Here is a 20,819-nt window from a genome sequence, read left to right on the forward strand (position 1 = left end):
GCCACAACTAAGACCCAACGCAGCCAAAAAAAAGAAAGTAATAAATTAAATACCTTTTAAAAAAATTTTAAATCATCCCAGCCTTCAAGCCTTTTAAATTCATACTTTTTACCTGTGTCAGTTTGATATGGTGTATTTGCCTAGACACACTCAAAACTTGCTGTCAATAATTCTCTCATCCTTTTGTTATCAGACTTCTATTGGACTTCTAACTTTCCTCTCTTTACCTTTCCTGCTTATAAAATAACTTCTTTTAAAACCCATGAATTCCCAATTCTTATTGTATTGTCTTAGTATAAAATATAAGTATTATATTTACACTTATTAATTTAATTTTCAATAACATTATAAATGAAAGATAATTCTCTGTAGAATTTTTTGGGGATTCATTCTTGAATGACAGCGGTATCTGGACTACTGACTTAAAATAGGGGAAAACTGAGTTTCTAAATTTCTGGAGGAATTGGTTAGACGGTAGCACAATAATTTTTCTACCTAATACAAACATGTATTTTGTTTCCATTCTCCTAAAAATAAGATGACATTAACATATATATTTTTAGATATGTTTGCCCTTGGACAATGCTAAATCCTAAGGTTAACAGAATTTTTAATCTTCTAATGTTGTCTTCTCACTAATACAAATTCAATGGGGTTGGTTTAACGTAAAAACAGAAAAATGGATACCTCTGGGAAATTCTTTTGCATAGACTTACACTATAAAGGATCTTTTCATTCAGTCATTCACCAAATGATGACTCTCAAGATTGCCTGCTGGTGGTTAATACATTGACAAAAGGGGATTCAAAGTGTCAAATTTTATGAAGAAGAGAGAAAAGAAACCTTTGCCACCAAAAAGTCACATCAAAAAATTTTTAAATTCATTTCTGATACGTTAATGGTAAAATCTAGTATCTTAATATTGATGTCCAAATGGAGGATCCTCCTATCATAATTCTAACAGAACACCCACTTCAGAATCTTGTCTCTTTTTACTTTCTTTTATTCCAGGCTGAAAGAGATTATCCAATAGCTTTATTGACTGAGTTTACTGGCTGTCAGAACTTTAAATGAAATCTGTGTTCAAAACAAAGTCTGAAACCTCTATTCTGAATCTAATGATGTAGTTTTGTTGCTGTCTTTCCAGTAAAATATTAGCACAACTTTTGGCTGGTCCTTGGCTGAAGCTGATTTTTTTATTATTAATAGGCAAGATAAATCCATCAGCCTATCTCTCAATTTTCAGGAATGCATGCATTCATTCATACATATTGTTGAATACTTTTTATATGCATATTATTCTAATAATTTCTGATCCTAACCATTTATTCTCAGTCATGGGGATGATTGTATTGTAAGATCTGTCTTGTCTGTGCAATATTCTGAGTATTTTCAATGTAATGCAATGTAAAGGAAGTTTCTCCCTCCTCTCACCTCAACTTTGTCCAGGTGTAATTTTGTCTCATCCCCAAATATGCTGTGAAAATAACAGAATGCTATTCTGTAATTCTAAGCTTGTATATAGTCCTTGTAAGAGAACACTTACAGTCAGTTCTGATTTGTTTGAAGATATGGTGCTCTCATTTGATGTGTTTGTTGTAGAATCCTGTGACTACTGCAGGTGTATAGGAACAACAAATTGCAGTACTTTAGACGAGGGAGCTGCAGTGTATAAAATCAGGCATACCACTGGCTTCTTGTTGTACCTGTACTGCTTTCGCATTCTACGAAAATCAGTACCATACTTAACTTGTCCAGATTTCATCTAGGGTAAAGGAAAATTTTAGATTACTGACTATTTTTTGAATTCAATAAACTATCTTCACCAGGAAATGCCAAACCTGATTTCTCTCATCAGGCATACCAAAGCAATCTATCTGCCCACCCTCTTTCAGTTTTGCATGTAACTCTAAACCTAACAAATAGGCTTCCTGAAGGGAAAAAATCAATGACTTTAAATGATACCCAATTTTATGTCTTTATAAGTCACCTTTTCACACTGAAACATGGAAGCTTCATAAAATAAGTTAATACTTGCTTTCAAAGCAACAATATTATTTGCCTTCATTATAAATAAACAGAATTCATTTGAGACAATGATTTTTCAAATGAAAGGATTAAAATAATCCCATTAAAACCAAAACAAAGGCATTTTATGTTCTTACATCTTTATTAAAGTACTTATTTTATAAACCTGGCTCAATAATAACTCATACTTTTATATCACATATTTGCCTTTAAGCAATACATAACACACTTAAGGCAGATTTACCTTATAGATGGCCTCAGCTTCTAAACACCACTGCACTGATTTATACAAATAGCAAAAATCACATGGAGGAGCATCTACTGATATCTTTCCTGGTACTTATCTTTAGATTTTAAAACTGCATAATAAGTAGAGTTTCCATAAAATTTCATTTTTGAGATAGGAAACAATTTTGCCTTTATCTGTTAGATTGGATGTAGTTATTAGTAATAACATAACCTTTAAATCTGTAGGGAAAACCAATACTTTACCTTCACTGCTCAGACAAGGCTCAACAGCAAGTAAAATGAGGTGCCACTGTAAAATCATATGGCTAAGTATTACCTTAACTCAAAATTCTGCTTATGTAATTATATCATATCACAGCTAAAAATTACTATTTAATATATCAAGATACATCCAAAAGCATCCTTTGGTTGCATTAATATCAGGAGGCTTAGGCAGCACTGAAGATTCATTCTCTGCTCTTCTGGTCATTAGTATAATCTGAAGCTTTTGAAACTATTTGGTGATCCTATTTTGGGGCCCAATATCACAAAACCTTCAGGAGAATACTGGACCCAGGTGGAAGAATTTGAAGACTGGAAGACTTGCAGTTAAGGTAGAGTTATCATTAGCAGATCTTAGGGAAACAGGAATGCAGCCAGAATCACTTGATATTTATTAGAAATCAAGATTCACTGAATCATTTCTCTTTCAAAAAAATATCTTTAAAACTTGTATATTTTCAAATGTTCTTTTTTTAAAGAACGTATAAAATTAAGGTATTTGCGAAAATAAACCAGTTTCAAGTATACTTGTTTCTCTTCATTTTGCTTCCTTCAAAGGATTTCTTCTCATCAAGCACAAATGTGCTAATCTTTACAGCAAGACAAACTCTTCTGTGCTAAATCTTTTTAATCTTTTCTTTTCATCCTCTGAGAAAAGGTCTTCTTCATTGGCTGTAGTAGATGTAAAATCATAGTCTCTGGAATGACCATTTACAAAAGTAAATAAGGGATATTTCTCCTTAGAAGAAATTTTCAGCATCTGTAACAGAAAGAACAGAAGAATCCCTTATTGGATGCAATAGTACACAGTAGGACCACATGATGAAATCTAATGTTTTAGTCCTGAATCTCTCTTGTTAGCTTCTCTCATTTACATTTATCCAGTGCTACTGCTTTACTGTTCTGGCTAAAAGACAAAAGTTGATCAGCATTGTATAGTTTATTTATCGCTAAATACCTACTTCCCCATTAGGATTAGACCATCAGAAATTAACTATATTATCATTCCTACCCAAAACCCCCAAAAGTAAAGTCTTCTGGTCACATTTGTTTGAAGGCTTACTAGTGAGCTAAGATTTATCTTCTATTGGTGGTAACAGACAATAAAACAAAATGGTATCACTGATTATGGTAAAATACTGTGAATGACTGTTTAGTACCATAACACAGAAAAAAAAAATTAAACTAAGTCAAAAGGTCCATTCTAATCTCACTTCTACAACTTAACTTTGATGTGATCTTTGACAAATCACTCTACCTGAGTATCACCTATAAAACTGGGCAAAAGTTATCGAATCTCCTTATCTCAGAGAAATGTTAGGATGACCAAAAGGAATAAAAAGTTATTTTTTAAAATCAAGTTTGGTCTTTTCAAAGATTTCTATATTAAAAAAATATATTTCTGCAATAATCTAGTTAAGATGAAAAATAGTATTCTTATACACAGTAACAATCCACACTTTACATATTACCTTCTAAAGTTACATTACACAATTTAGAAGTAAAATAAGTAATATCTGGAATTTTGTGAGAACACCAACAACCTTTATATAACCTCTGTCAATCTGGGATTCGTTGACAAGCCAAAAACCCATTCTAAACCATTTAAATATATCTGTTAAACAAAGTCTATTAAAAAATTAAAACAATTTTCATTTTAAGGTGAATAAAAACTTTTGAGTGAAGGATGTTTTTATAGAAATAAACATTTCTATAGGTAACGAGGACTTATAAGAAGGATTCTGAAAAGTTTATGTGAGTTACAAAGAATGCTGAAAAAATATCAATAGTACTTATACATCATTAATCATGATCAATTAAATATAATTTAAGGATAATTTTAGCAGTAAAAACTAAATTCTCCCAAATGTTGATATTCAACTGAAGGCTCATCAAAATCTTATATATTACATTTATAGATTCTCTTGGCTAAAATAAATATGTAGCCCTAGGATATAGATACAATGTTAAATTTAAAATATTTCAATGAGACAGTTAATATGAAATCCATTTTCTAATTGAGTGGAAATGAACCATTTAAAAACAATCAAGTACTTAAAAAACCAGATGTGATGAAATATGATTGATCCTATAATTCATATTGTGCTCCTACTTTTTACACTTCTCAAATTCATTTAACTTACATTCTAAAAAAAAGGTAGAGAGAAGGGCAAAAATGTGGAAATGAAAAGTAAGAGACAGAGGGGGCCGGCATCTGATCAATCATCTTTCACCTCGAGCCAATGGCTGGAATACAGTCCAAAATTGTTACCATTTTATATTCATTTAACATCACTTATAAAAAGTCCAGTATCTAACAAGCAGGTATCATTGTATCATTTTCAACTCAACACGCAAAGCTAACATTATCATGTCTTCATCCTTTCTTTCAAAATCAAGACGCCTTTCAAATGCTTTTCAAAGCTCTAAGCACCATATCAAGAATTTTTTAGACTTTTTTAATAAAGAATAACCATTGATTTGAACTTCTATTAGAAGGGAAAAGTTTAGTTTTCTTTTTTATACTACAAAATAGGATGCACTGTCAAAACATTAAGGTCCCTCCATAATGGATAATATAAAATCTACACAAAGAAAATTCCAAATTAGGTTATCTATATGACTTGGGGTATTATATCAATTGAGATATTATACAAAATAAAGATAATGAAAGACATTTAATAACTTGGGGAAATATTTAATATTTTGTTGTATTTCCTTCTAGATTTTTTAAAGTACATGTTTAAAATTACTTTAACAAAACTGAGATTAAATTTTATATATAGTGTTTATCCTGTTTTTCCTTTAACATTACATAATAAATACTGAACTACAATCCTGCAGCCTGTGGAATGAAAACCACATTCACAGAAAGATAGACAAAATGAAAAGGCAGAGGACTATGTATCAGATGAGGGAATAAGATAAAACCCCAGAAAAAAGACTAAATGAAGTGGATAGAGGTAACCTTCCAGAAAAAGAATTCAGAATAATGATAGTGAACATGGTCCTAGACCTTGGAAAAAGAATGGAGGCAAAGACTGAGAAGATGCAAGAAATGTTTAACAAAGATCTAGAAGAATTAAAGAGCAAACAAACAGAGATGAACAACACAACATCTGAAATCAAAAATACACTAGACAGAATCAATAGCAGAATAACTGAGGTGGAAGAACGGATAAGTGACCTGGAAGACAGAATGGTGGAATTCACTGCCACAGAACAGAATAAAGAAAAAAGAATGAAAAGAAATGAAGACAGCCTAAGAGACCTCTGGGACAACATTAAATGCACTAACATTCACATTATAGGGGTCCCAGAAGAAGAGAGAGAGAAAGGACCAGAGAAAATATTTGAAGAGATTATAGTCAAAAACTTCCCTAACATGGGAAAGGAAACAGCCAGCAAGCCCAGGAAGTGCTGAGAGCACCAGGCAGGATAAACCCAAGGAGAAACACGCCAAGACACATAGTAATCGAAGTGACAAAAATTAAACACAAAGAGAAATTATTGAAAGCAGCAAGGGAAAAACGACAAATAACACACAAGGGAACTCCCATTAGGTTAACAGCTGATTTCTCAGCAGAAACTCTACAAGCCAGAAGGGAATGGTATGATATATTTAAAGAGAGGGAAGAACCTACAACCAAGATTATTCTACCCGGCAAGGATCTCATTCAGATTCGATGGAGAAATCAAAAGCTTTACAGACAAGCAAAAGCAAAGAGAATTCAGCACCACCAAACCAGCTCTAAAACAAATGCTAAAGGAACTTCTCTAAGTGGGAAACACAAGAGAAGAAAAGGACCTACAAAAACAAACCCAAAACAATTAAGAAAATGGTAATAGGAACATACATGTCGATAATTACCTTAAATATGAATGGATTAAATGCTCCAACGAAAAGACACAGGCTTGCTGAATAGATACAAATACAAGACGCATATATACACTGTTTATAGGAGACCCACTGCAGACCTAGGGACACATACAGACTGAAAGTAAGGGGATGAAAAAATTTTCCATGCAAATGGAAATCAAAAGAAAGCTGGAGTAGTAATTCTCATATCAGACAAAATAGACTTTAAAATAAAGAATGTTACAAGAGACAAGGAAGGATACTACATAATGACCAAGGGATCAATCCAAGAACATATAACAATTATAAATATATATGCACCCAACATAGGAGCACCTCAATACATAAGGCAAATGCTAACAGCTATAAAAGAGGAAATTGACAGTAACACAGTAATAGTGGGGTAACCTAACACCTCACTTACACCAGTGCACAGATCATCCAGGCAGAAAATAAATAAGAAAACACAAGCTTTAAATGACACAACAGACCACACAGACTTAACTAATAATTATAGGACATTCCATCTGAAAACAGCAGATTACACTTTTGCCTCAAGTGCGCACAGAACATTCTCCAGGATAGATCACATCTTGGGTCACAAATCAAGCCTTGGTAAATTTAAGAAAATTGAAATCTAACAAGCAACTTTTCCGACCACAATGCTATGAGAAAAGAAATAAATTACAGGGAAAAAAACATAAAAAAACACAAACACATGGAGGCTAAACAATACATTACTAAATAACCAAGAGATCACTGAAGAAATCAAAGAGGAAATCAGAAAGTACCTAGAGACAAATGACAATGAAAACACAATGATCCAAAACCTATGGGATGCAGCAAAGGAAGTTCTAAGAGGGAAGTTTATAGCAATAAAATCCTACCTCAAGAAATAAGAAAAATCCCAAATAAACAATCTAAACTTACACCTAAAGGAACAAGAGAGAGAAAAACAAACAAAACCCAAAGTCAGCAGAAGGAAAGAAATCATAAAGATCAGAGCAGAAATAAATGAAATAGAAACAAAGAAAACAATAGCAAAGATCAATAAAACTAAAAGCCGATTCTTTGAGAAGATAAACAAAATTGATAAACCTTTAGCCAGACTCATCAAGAAGAAGAGGGAGAGGACTCAAATAAATAAAATTAGAAATGAAAAAGGAGAAGTTACAATGGACCCCAAAGAAATACAAAGCATCATAAGAGACTACTACAAGCAACTCTATGTCAATAAAATGGACAACCTGGAAGAAATGGACAAATTTTTAGAAAAGCACAACCTTACCAGACTGAACCAGGAAGAAACAGAAAATATAAACAGACCAATCACAAGCACTGAAAGTGAAACTGTGATTAAAAATGTTCCAACAGGGCTTCCCTGGTGGCGCAGTGGTTGAGAGTCCGCCTGCCGGTGCAGGGGACACAGGTTTGTGCCCCGGTCTGGGAAGATCCCACATGCTGCGGAGCGGCTGGGCCCATGAGCCATGGCTGCTGAGCCTGCGCGTCTGGAGCCTGTGCTCCACAACAGGAGTGGCCACAACAGTGAGAGGCACACGTAGCACAAAAAAAAAAAAACAATGTTCCAACAAACAAAAGCCCAGGACCAGATGGCTTCACAGGCAAATTCTATCAAACATTTAGACGAGCGCTAACACCTATGTTTCTCAAACTCTTCCAAATATAGCAGAGGGAGGAACACTCCCAAACTCATTCTACGAGGCCACCACCACCCTGATACCAAAACCAGACAAAGATGTTACCAAAGAAGAAAACTATAGGCCAATATCACTGATGAATATAGATGCAAAAATCCTCAACAAAATACTAGCAAACAGAATCCAACAGCACATTAAAAGGATCATACACCATGATAGTGGGATTTATCACAGGGATGCAAGGATTCTTCAATATATGCAAATCAATCAATGTGATATAGCTGATCCACTTTGTTATACAGCAGAAACTAACACAACATTGTAAAGCAATTATACTCCAATAGAAATGTTAAAAAAAATCAATGTGATACACCAATATTAATAAACTGAAGAATAAAAACCAAATGATCATCTCAATAAATGCAGAAAAAGCTTTTCACAAAATTCAACACCTATTTATGATTAAAAACTCTCCAGGGAGTGGGCACAGAGGGACCTACATCAACATAATAAAGCCCATATATTACAAACCCACAGCAAACACCATTCTCAATGGTGAAAAACTGAAAGCATTTCCTCTAAGATCAGAAACAAGAAAAGGATGTCCACTCTCGCCACTATTATTCAGCATAGTTTTGGAAGTCCTGGCCATGGCAATCAGAGAAGCAAAAGAAATAAAAGGAATACAAATTGGAAAAGAAGAAGTAAAACTGTCATTGTTTGCAGATGACATGATACTATACAAAGAGAATCATAAAGATGCCACCAGAAAACTATTAGAGTTAATCAATGAATCTCGTAAAGTAGCAGGATACAAAATTAATGCACAGAAATCTCTGGCATTCCCATACACTAATGACGAAAAATCTGAAAGTGAAGTTAAGAAAACACTCCCATTTACCACCGCAACAAAAAGAATAAAATATCTATGAATAAACCTACCTAAGGAGACAAAAGACCTGTATGCAGAAAATTATAAGACACTGATGAAAGAAATTAAAGATGATACAAAGAGATGGAGAGATATACCATGTTCTTGGATTGGAAGAATCAACATTGTGAAAATGACTATACTACCCAAATCAATCTACAGATTCAATGCAATCCCCATCAAACTACCACTGGCATTTTTCACAGATTTGAACAAAAAATTTCACAATTTGTATGAAAACACAAAAAAACCCATATAACCAAAGCAATCTTGAGAATGAAAAACAGAGCTGGAGGAATAAGGCTCCCTGACTTCAGACTATACTACAAAGCTACAGTAATCAAGACGTATGGTACTGGCACAAAAACAGAAAGACAGATCAATGGAACAGGATAGAAAGCACAGAGATACACCCACACACCTGTGGTCACCTTATCTTTGATAAAGGAGGCAAGAATATAAAATGGAGAAGAGACAGCCTCTTCAATAAGCAGTGCTGGGAAAACTAGACAGCTACATGTAAAAGAATGAAATTAGAACACTCCCTAACACCATAAACAAAAATAAACTCAAAATGGATTAAAGACCTAAATGTAAGGCCAGACACTATCAAACTCTTAGAGGAAAACATAGGCAGAACACTCTATGACATAAATCACAGCAAGGTCCTTTTTGATCCACCTCCTAGAGAAATGGCAATAAAAACAAAAATAAACAAATGGGACTTAATGAAACTTCAAAGCTTTTGCACAGCAAAGGGCACCATAAACAAGACCAAAAGACAACAGTCAGAATGCGAGAAAATATTTGCAAATAAAGCAACTGACAAAGGATTAATCTTCAAAATTTACAAGCAGCTCATACAGCTCAATATCAAAAAAACAAACAACCCAATCCAAAAATGGGCAGAAGACCTAAATAGACATTTCTCCAAAGAAAATATACAGATTGCCAACAAACACATGAAAGAATGCTCAACATCATTAATCATTAGAGAAATGCAAATCAAAACTACAATGAGATATCATCTCACACAGGTCAGAATGGCCATCATCAAAAAATCTAGAAACAATAAATGCTGGAGAAGGTGTGGAGAAAAAGGAACCCTCTGGCACTGTTGGTGGCAATGTAAATTGATACAGCCACTATGGAGAGCAGTATGGAGGTTCCTTAAAAAACTACAAATAGAACTACCATATGACCCAGCAATCCCACTACTGGGCACATACCCTGAGAAAACCATAATTCAAAAAGAGTCATGCACCACAATGTTCCTTGCAGCTCTATTTACAATAGCCAGGACATGGAAGCAACCTAAGTGTCCATCAACAGATGAATGGATAAAGAAGATGTGGCACATATATACAATGGAATATTACTCAGCCATAAAAGGAAACAAAATTGAGTTATTTGTAGTGAGGTGGATGGACCTAGAGTCTGTCATATACAGTGAAGTAAGTCAGAAAGAGAAAAACAAATACTGTATGCTAACACATATATATGGAATCTAAAAAACAAAACAAAACAAAAGGTCATGAAGAACTAGGGGCAAGACAGGAATAAAGACACAGACCTACTGGAGAATGGACTTGAGGATACGAGGCGGGGCAAGGGTAAGCTGGGACAAAGTGAGAGAGTGGCATGGACATATATACACTACCAAATGTAAAACAGATAGCTAGTGGGAAGCAGCTGCATAGCACAGGGAGATCAGCTCAGAGCTTTGTGAGCACCTAGAGGGGTGGGATAGGGAGGGTGGGAGGGAGGGAGACGCAAGAGGGAAGAGATATGGGGATATATGTATATGTATAACTGATTCACTTTGTTATAAAGCAGAAACTAACACACCATTGTAAAGCAATTATACTCCAATAAAGATGTTTAAATAAATAAATAAATAAATAAATAAAATAAAAAAGTCACAGGGACGTATTCTACACCATGGGGAATATAGTCTATAATACTGTAATTACTCTGTATGGTGACAGATGGTAACTGGACTTATCATGGTGATCACTGCATAATGTGTAAAAATACTGAATCACCATGTTGTACAACTGAAACTAGTCTAATATTGTATGTCAATTATAATTCAATATAAAAAAGAAAAAACACAATTATTAAAAAAAGAAAGAAAAAAGATTAGAAGGAAATGAATTGTAGTGCTAATCTAAAATGGCAGCATCCTAGGTGAAAGACCTATACACTGAAAACTATAAAACTCTCATAAAGGAAACTGAAGATGATTTAAAGAAATGGAAAGATATCTCATGCTCTTGGATTGACAGAATTAATATTGTTAAAAGGCTGTACTACTCAAAGCAATCTACAGATTTAATGCAATCCCTATCAAATTATCCAAGACATTTTTCACAGAACTAGAACAAATAATACTAAAATTTATATGGAACCACAAAAGACCCAGAGTTGCCAAAGCATTCCTGAGGGAAAAGAACAAAGCTGGAGGCAAAACCCTCCCAGACTTCAGACAATACTACAAAGCTACAGTAAACAAAACAGCATGGTATTGGCACACAAACAGACACATAGATCGATGGAACAGAACAGAGAGCCCAGAAGTAAACCCACACACCTACTGTCAATTAATCTGTAACAAAGGAAGCAAGAATATACAATGGAGAAAAGACAATCTCTTCAGCAAGTGGTGCTGGGAAAGCTGGACAGCCTCACATAAATCAGTGAAATTAGAACACTCCCTCAAACCATATACAAAACAAAATCAAAATGTCTTAAAGACCTAAATACAGGACATGACACCATAAAACTCCTAGAAGAGAACATAGACAAAACATTCTTCGACATAAATCATAGCAATATTTTCTTAGATCAGTCTCCCAAGACAAAAGAAGTAAGAGCAAAAGTAAACAAATGGGACCTAAACAAACTTATAAGCTTTTGCACAGCAAAGGAAACCATCAATAAAATTAAAAGACAACCTACAGAATGGGAGAAAATATTTGCAAACGATGCACCTGACAAGGGGTTAATATCTAAAATATACAAACAGCTCATACTACTCAATATCAAAACAAACAACCCAATCAAAAAATGGGGAGAAAACCTAAATAGTTGTTTCTTTAAAGAAGACATGCCGATTGGCCAACAGGTATATGAAAAGATGTTCAACATCTGTACCTCAGTAAATAAATAAACAAACAACAAGGTCCTACTGTACAGCACAGGGAACTATATTCAATATCCTGTGATAAACCATAATGGAAAAGAATACAAAAAAGTATATATATGTACAACTGAGAATATACATGTATAAAAGAATATATATACATATATATGTACAACTGTACAGCAGACATTAAGGTAACATTGTAAATCAACTATACTTCAAAAAATTCAATAAATAAATAAATACATGTTTTAAAACATAGTATACGGTAGTGCTCGCTTCGGCAGCACATATACTAAAATTGGAATGATACAGAGAAGATTAGCACGGTCCCTGCTCAAGGATGACAGGCAAATTTGTGAAGCATTCCATATTTTTCTTATTCAACATAGTTCTGGAAGTTTCAGCCACAGCAATCAGAGAAGAAAAGGAAATAAAAGGAATCCAAATTGGAAAAGAAGAAGTAAAGCTGTCACTGTTTGCAGATGACATGATACTATACATAGAGAATCCTAAAGATGCTACCAGAAAACTGCTAGAGCTAATCAATGAATTTGGTAAAGTAGCAGGATACAAAATTAATGCACAGAAATCTCTGGCATTCCTATACACTAATGATGAAAAATCTGAAAGTAAAATCAAGAAAACACTCCCATTTACCATTGCAACAAAAAGAATAAAGTATCTAGGAATAAACCTACCTAAGGAGACAAAAGACCTGTATGCAGAAAGCTATAAGACACTGATGAAAGAAATTAAAGATGATACAAAGAGATGGAGAGATATACCATGTTCTTGGATTGGAAGAATCAACATTGTGAAAATGACTCTACTACCCAAAGCAATCTACAGATTCAATGCAATCCCTATCAAACTATCACTGGCATTTTTCACAGAACTAGAACAAAAAATTTCACAATTTGTATGAAAACACAAAAGACCCCGAATAGCCAAATCAATCTTGAGAACGAAAAACGGAGCTGGAGGAATCAGGCTTCCTGACTTCAGACTATACTACAAAGCTACAGTAATCAAGATAGCATGGTACTGACACAAAAACAGAAAGATAGATCAATGGAACAGGACAGAAAGCACAGAGATAAACCCACGCACATATGGTCACCTTATCTTTGATAAAGGAGGCAGGAATGTACAGTGGAGAAAGGACAGCCTCTTCAATAAGTGGTGCTGGGAAAACTGGACAGCTTCATTTAAAAGTATGAGATTAGATCACTCCCTAACACCATACACAAAAATAAGCTCAAAATGGATTAAAGACCTAAATGTAAGGCCAGACACTATCAAACTCTTAGAGGAAAACATAGGCAGAACACTCTATGACATAAATCACAGCAAGGTCCTTTTTGACCCACCTCCTAGAGAAATGGAAATAAAAACAAAAATAAACAAATGGGACCTAATGAAACTTCAAAGCTTTTGCACAGCAAAGGGCACCATAAACAAGACCAAAAGACAACAGTCAGAATGCGAGAAAATATTTGCAAATAAAGCAACTGACAAAGGATTAATCTTCAAAATTTACAAGCAGCTCATGCAGCTCAATATCAAAAAAACAACCCAATCCAAAAATGGGCAGAAGACCTAAATAGACATTTCTCCAAAGAAAATATACAGATTGCCAACAAACACATGAAAGAATGCTCAACATCATTAATCATTAGAGAAATGCAAATCAAAACTACAATGAGATATCATCTCACACAGGTCAGAATGGCCATCATCAAAAAATCTAGAAACAATAAATGCTGGAGAAGGTGTGGAGAAAAAGGAACCCTCTGGCACTGTTGGTGGCAATGTAAATTGATACAGCCACTATGGAGAGCAGTATGGAGGTTCCTTAAAAAACTACAAATAGAACTACCATATGACCCAGCAATCCCACTACTGGGCATATACCCTGAGAAAACCATAATTCAAAAAGAGTCATGTACCAAAATGTTCATTGCAGCTCTATTTACAATAGCCCGGAGATGGAAACAACCTAAGTGTCCATCATCGGATGAATGGATAAAGAAGATGTGGCACATATATACAATGGAATATTACTCAGCCATAAAAAGAAACGAAATTGAGCTATTTGTAATGAGGTGGATAGATCTAGAGTCTGTCTTACAGAGTGAAGTCAGAAAGAGAAAGACAAATACCATATGCTAACACATATATATGGAATTTAAGAAAAAAAAATGTCATGAAGAACCTAGGGGTAAGACAGGAATAAAGACACAGACCTACTAGAGAATGGACTTGAGGATATGGGGAGGGGGAAGGGTAAGCTGTGACAAAGCGAGAGAGAGGCATGGACATATATACAGTACCAAACATAAGGTAGATAACTAGTGGGAAGCAACTGCATAGCACAGGGAGATCAGCTTGGTGCTTTGTGACCGCCTGGAGGGGTGGGATAGGGAGGGTGGGAGGGAGGGACACTCAAGAGGGAGGAGATATGGGAACATATGTATATGCATGACTGATTCACTTTGTTGTAAAGCAGAAACTAACACACCATTGTAAAGCAATTATACTCCAATAATGATGAAAACAAAAATGTAGTATACTGTAAAATGTACTACTATTTAGCAGTTTAAATGAATAAGCTAGACCAACATGAATAGATATAATCTCCAAGTCACTATCAAATGAAAAAGCAAATTGCAAAAGGATACATAACATTTTTATATGAATATATAATTAATGACAAGTTTAAGAACATACCAAAAAAAACAGTGTATGTTGTTTACAGATACATCAAGTATACTAATTTACACTAATTTAGGATAGTGGCTACCACTGGGAAGGAAATAAGGGAGTAAGATTGGGGAAGGGTAATACAGTTCGATTATATACGTGGGGTATTTTTTTTCTCCCTTAAGCTTAGAGGTAGCACATGGCTATTTATTATTCTATCCTCTATATTTCTGTATGCTTGAAATTTTTAAAAACTAATTTAATAAAATGAACATATTGCAAAGTACAAACTTCTTCAGTCTGGCATTCAATACTCCCCACAATATTATTCCAACCTCCTTTTCTAGCCTCATCCTTCACTATTTCCTATAGCAGTGTTTCCCAAGCCTTGGACATTTATATACCTCCTTCCTTATTTTCACTATATACGCCATCTCTATTACAATTAATGAATATTTTTCTTTTCATAATTTTAACCCCAGTAGCCTTGTACAGGTCAATGATAAGTAGGAAACCACATGTTTAATAAGCCAGCTATTCTTTTCTGATATGAATATACATATATAAGTATCAGAATATTTGTTCCAGGGTCACTTAAAACATCAAGTATCACACTTTAGGTTGCACTTATACTAGTGGTTCTCAAATTTGGTGTACAAGATTACTTGTGAAGTTTGTTAGAAATGGAGGCTCCCAGGCCATACCTCTAGGGATTCTGATTCATGCAATCAGAAGACAAAAAATCGTGCCCTATATGTATCCATGGCACCTAACAAATTGGACTATTTGCCATTCTCTAGAGAAGCTCTACATTTTTCTTTTCCAATACTTTTCCTCTTGTTATCTCCTCTGCTTGATGTACCCTCCCCCTTCTCCCTTAGCCAACAGAAATTAAGCCTACACTTTAGGGCTCATATTAAATATCACCATCACAATAAAGAACTTTGACTTGGATGCGACATCTCTCTCATTTTAACACTCCTCCTTACCCTATCAATTTATTTCTATTTCCGTATGAATGCTTATCATATTCAATGTAATACATGTCTACTTGTCTTATTCCGCCTCCTGAACTATAAATGCTACTTGAGGGCAAAGCCTTGGTCATTTTGTGTTTTCAACATGACAGTTATTCAGATACTTGCTGGACTGAGCTCTGCTAAACACTGAATTAATTTAACAATTTTTATTAACATTTTAAAACTCATGTGGCATAAGCATTAGAATATTCATTCACATAGCATTACAAATAAAACATGGGAATCTACACTACCTGGCCTCAATTTCAAAATGAGAAAACTGAAAATATATCCTATATAGAAACAAATAATTTAAGATGTTTTAATTTTCAAAGAAAAAAGTAACAGTTTAACTAAAAATGCTTAATTCAGTTTTTAAGAAGGAAAATTGCTTAACTTACAATCTTCCAAGCAAAAGTAAATGATCAAGTTATTAACTGACAAAGTGAGGTTTTGATACTGCTACCAAAAAGCTATTAACTTAAGAACAACAGTATAATTAAAGCAAAGTTAATTGACTCTGGCAAAATTCTCAGTACTTCCATATTATATTTCAACATGGCTTCTCATTGCTTTAATACTGCATATCACTTAGATGCATCAAGAGCAATAACTTCTAAGTAGTTTTCCAGTGTAAAAACTATTAGTATAAAACCACAGACTGTTTTTAATCAGAAAATATCAACATGCAGCTCATTTATGAATATTGTTTTTCTCAATTTGGTAACAGTAATTTGGGCTTTTTTCTATTCCAGAGGTAGACTACATCACTGTTCTAAATATACTTATTTCAACCTAGATAAAAAATAAACTAATGGAAACATAAATGGGACTTTTTAATGGAAAATGTTCATCAACATCAATCTATATTACCATATATCTGTATTTGTATATTTTAGCACGTACATGATACTTCATAAAGCCAGAGAATTGTCAAACTAAAATATACAAATGTATATACTAATTTCAAGTAATAAAAGAGGGGAAAATGGAGAAAACATATTTTCTTATGTTCACTTGGCCTTTCAGGTTGAAAAGAAGAATGAAAAGGTGACAACTGTGAGAAATGAGGAATAAGAAAAGGTTCTCACATATCTCATTTTCTCCTCTCCTCATTCATTTTTCTGTCATGTTCCTGTTAAATTTCCTCTTTTACATGGCAGGTCAAGTAAACTAAACCTAACTTAAATGAAATTTTTTATTTTTTTCATTCTATTTTTACATTATAAAACTAAAATTTCAACCCACTATGTCTATTTTCCTGAATAAAATTAATTGGAAGTAAAGCAGTAATAAGGTATACATATTACAACTGAGCTCAAATTAAGAATTCCCAAAAATGATTCTAGTTTTAGTTTTACTTACCATAAAGAATGATAACCTATAATACTGATATTAATAAAGAGAGCCATCCAATTAGTCTTACTTCCTAAATAAGTAATTTTTTTACTTTCTAAAGTACTAAATATAGACAGAGTTTATGGCCCTATAAATGTTTTAGCAGTACTCAAAGGCCAGAAAAATGCAGAAGTTTAAAGGTAATAAGAGGAGTTAAATAAACCTATTTCCAAGATCCTATAAGTAGAATAGATCAGATTAAACAAGTTTATTGGAAGGTAACAATACAGCTCATTTGATAAAACAGTTCTGAGAAATCCAAAAACACCATTTCTCTTTACAAAAATCGAAACACTTGGACTAACAAGAAATAATGCACAATTTGGCTTGATCAAATACTTCATTAATTTTTTTCTACCCCCTAAGGTATTGCCCTTTTAAAATCCTCTTCAAATAAAATATAACCTAATTGCTTGCACATAGCTAGTTTGCAGAGATTTTTATTTCAACAGTGCCACCTAGTGGAGCAATCAATACTTTCAATTGGTCACTAAGTGATTTCATCATCCTCAAAAGCTAGGAATCCCCAAATAGTTGTATTTTCTGGTTCAAAATATTCTTAATAATATTAACATTCAAGGGGAAATTTTATAAACGAATCATAATCTATATATTTTTATCTTCTGATAGGCTACCTCTAATAAAAATTAGGTCATTTACAAATATTATTATAATATTTAAAATAAAAGTACCTTAGTGATTTCTTCAGAAGCTCGTTTGAAGTCCTGAACATTTCGACAGTAAAATCCTATTGTACAGCTAGGATCCATTTTTCGAAATGACATCTTTTTGGGAGAAGGGCAGTGGAATGTCTGTAATTTTAAAAGTTCTTTAGGATTAATTTAGTTTTATTTGATGGACTTAAGTATACAAAAATATTACTTAATTTAAAATTTGCTATCTAGCTTTCCTCCAAACTACAAACATGCTTTCAAATGGTGTTTTAGTCTCTGCTCTGAAGATGGTCCCTCCCAATCTCCAAAGCTGTAAAACGTAAGCGCCAACACTGTGTATATTCAATTCACCAGATCTCCACCTTATGCAACATTAGTGCCATTCTGCAAAGGAAAGGAAGTGTGTCAAAGTGGTGTGCATTTCTAACACTTGCAGAATGGAAGAAAAATGTGTCTCTGAAAAAGACATGAATAAGCTAGTACAAGGTTTAGAATCAAGTTAGCTATTTCTAAGAAAGTGTAATTAAGTCTGTTTGGTTAGAGATTTTTTAAATGTTTATAAACCTTTGAATAAGAATACGAAGACTTTATAAACAAATACGCGGGTTCATGAAAATGTTCCATAATGATATAAAAAGAGATCAACATGAGAGTTTTAGCAATTGACACAATTGGCACATAATTACACATTCTCCCAACCCACTCTTCTACTGAGCTTTACCTCAAGTTCTTGTTCAGTCCCACACAGGATACAGGTGAAAACTGTTCTGTTATGGTCCTTGCCCTTCTCCTTACCAGTCCTCCTGTCCCTTAGTTTACTTTTCTCAAGTGGTCACAGTGCTAAAGATATAAATGAGCTAAGGAGACTGCTCTAGACTCTCTACTCTTGTCAATAGGCTGTGGCTACTAGTAGAGTCTGGTATCTTTAGAGAATGCAAAAGGAGGAAAAGGGCAGAATATAAAGCTAATCATTCCAATGTTTTTTTTTCTTCACCACTACACTCTGGTACTTTGTTCAAAAGATTTTTTTTTTGAACTGTGTGAACGCTCAGACACTTGTCCTTAAAAATTATTGATGCTACCAAATCTTTTTTTGTATGTATAAAAAAAAGTTTATGTTGAAAAGGAGGGCCAGGGCTTCCCTGGTGGCACAGTGGTTGCGAGTCCGCCTGCCGATGCAGGGGACGTGGGTTCGTGCCCTGGTCCGGGAAGATCCCACATGCCGCGGAGCGGCTGGGCCCGTGAGCCATGGCCGCTGAGCCTGCGCATCCGGAGCCTGTGCTCCGCCACGGGAGAGGCCACAACAGTGACAGGCCCATGTACCGCAAAAAAAAAAAAAAAAAAAAAAGGAGGGCCATAAAAAATATATATATATTCATATTTGCTTATATTTGCATAAAGATATCAAAAATTAACAAGTTTAAGGAGAGGAAGAAAACTGGGCAGATGGGAGACAGGTATAAGAAATTCTTCATTGCATATTTTATATTTTTGAATTAAAGAAGAAGCTCAAGAAATAATCTAGGCTGGATATGAACCCATAAACTTAAAATTTCCCTACATTTAATGCCTGAAACTAAGGGATTTCAACTTGAAACTATCTATTAAAACACAGAAAAATATAGGCTTTCATATTTATGTTCATGGTGAATCAGTCAAAATCACTCTTTTCTCTCCCTTTACATACATCCTAGTTATCCAATTAATAATCCATATTATCATCAGAGGATATGCAAAACGAATACATTCCAAGCTGCTTTTTTTTCCCTTACAGATAGTTCAGTCACATACTAGATTCAAATCCAACATCATGCTAGTAAGCATAAACCAAACAAATGTGTTTTCAAAACTATGACTTCTATGAAATGCTTAGCTAACACTTACTTTACAGTGGGATCCAACCTAGCTAAACTGGAACGTCCAGTGTTCTAATCAACACAAGTATTGTCTTAGTTGGACTTTTTCTAACATTGTTTTACCTGTTTTATTTATAAAGAGATATTAAAAACAGATCTGGAAAGGCATAGAAGAGCTAGGTAAACTTGTTAGTTAACAATATACAGGAGTATTACTGTTTAAGGCTCAGACAGTTCCCGGCCATAGTTACAATAAAATTATTCTACATACAAGGTATCTAACAATAGTCATTTGCCCAACTCCTTCCAAAGCCAATAATAAGGAATGTTTATTTAGTTTTTGCTACTTGGGGATAAGAAAGAAGAGCCAAAAGTTTGTACGGTCCAACAAAGTATTTTTTTAACCTGTCTACATGGGTGCCCTAAATTATATTAAAGCATTGATTCAAGTTTTCATGTAAGAACCACAGACTAAACTGGAATAGGCTTAGTGCTATTTCACTGTATTGCCTCAATCATCAGAGATAATAATGACAAACACTAGTTAATCATAGTTGTTTTGATACCTACAAAGAACTTTGAAATTATTCACCAAAACACAGATATAAACCTCTGATGACTGAAAAGTGAAATTGTTATTGGGTATTCCTACATGAGTACTAGGACTCATATTACAGAGAGGCATTTTATACCATTTAAATTATAATCTTTTGTTCACCCAAGAAGATTCTGAAAGAAACCAACATTAATTTATAATTCAGAATCATTTCTGTTTACTGTAAAACAAGTTAGACTTTAAAATATTTTCCCAAGTGGCATTACATAGTTATGTTCACTTTGTGATAATTATCTGAGCTATGCACTTAGATTTCTTTTTTAATTTTTAAAATTCTGATGACTGCTAAGAGTAGCAGCTTCTACTTCACAAACACATTTTAGCAAGTATCACTAGATACACTTCTGTGACAATAAAATATGTTTCTGAAAAAACTGGCCAGTGAGTCAATTCCCATTTATTCCATTTTTCAACACACT

At 34.0% G+C, this 20,819-nt stretch overlaps 1 protein-coding gene and 1 non-coding gene across 3 annotated transcripts in view; one reads left to right on the plus strand and one right to left on the minus strand.

Annotated features, from left to right (window-relative positions):
- Positions 1–2,151: 2,151 nt before the first annotated feature.
- The window catches only part of ATG4C (autophagy related 4C cysteine peptidase), a 90,158-nt gene continuing 71,490 nt past the window's right edge, over positions 2,152–20,819 (minus strand). For both annotated transcript variants that reach the window (XM_060142556.1, XM_060142558.1), the window contains exons 10-11: positions 17,947–18,066; positions 2,152–3,298 (exon numbers count right to left, since the gene is read on the minus strand). In XM_060142556.1, coding sequence (XP_059998539.1) covers positions 3,131–3,298; positions 17,947–18,066 — 288 coding nt within the window. In that variant the 3' untranslated portion in view covers positions 2,152–3,130. The remainder of the gene's footprint in view (positions 3,299–17,946; positions 18,067–20,819) is intronic.
- Positions 12,403–12,509, plus strand: LOC132516657 (U6 spliceosomal RNA). Its single transcript, XR_009539464.1, has one exon. It is a non-coding gene; the product is annotated as a U6 spliceosomal RNA (small nuclear RNA).

Source organism: Lagenorhynchus albirostris, chromosome 2, assembly GCF_949774975.1.
Source record: "Lagenorhynchus albirostris chromosome 2, mLagAlb1.1, whole genome shotgun sequence".
Lineage (NCBI taxonomy): Eukaryota > Metazoa > Chordata > Mammalia > Artiodactyla > Delphinidae > Lagenorhynchus > Lagenorhynchus albirostris.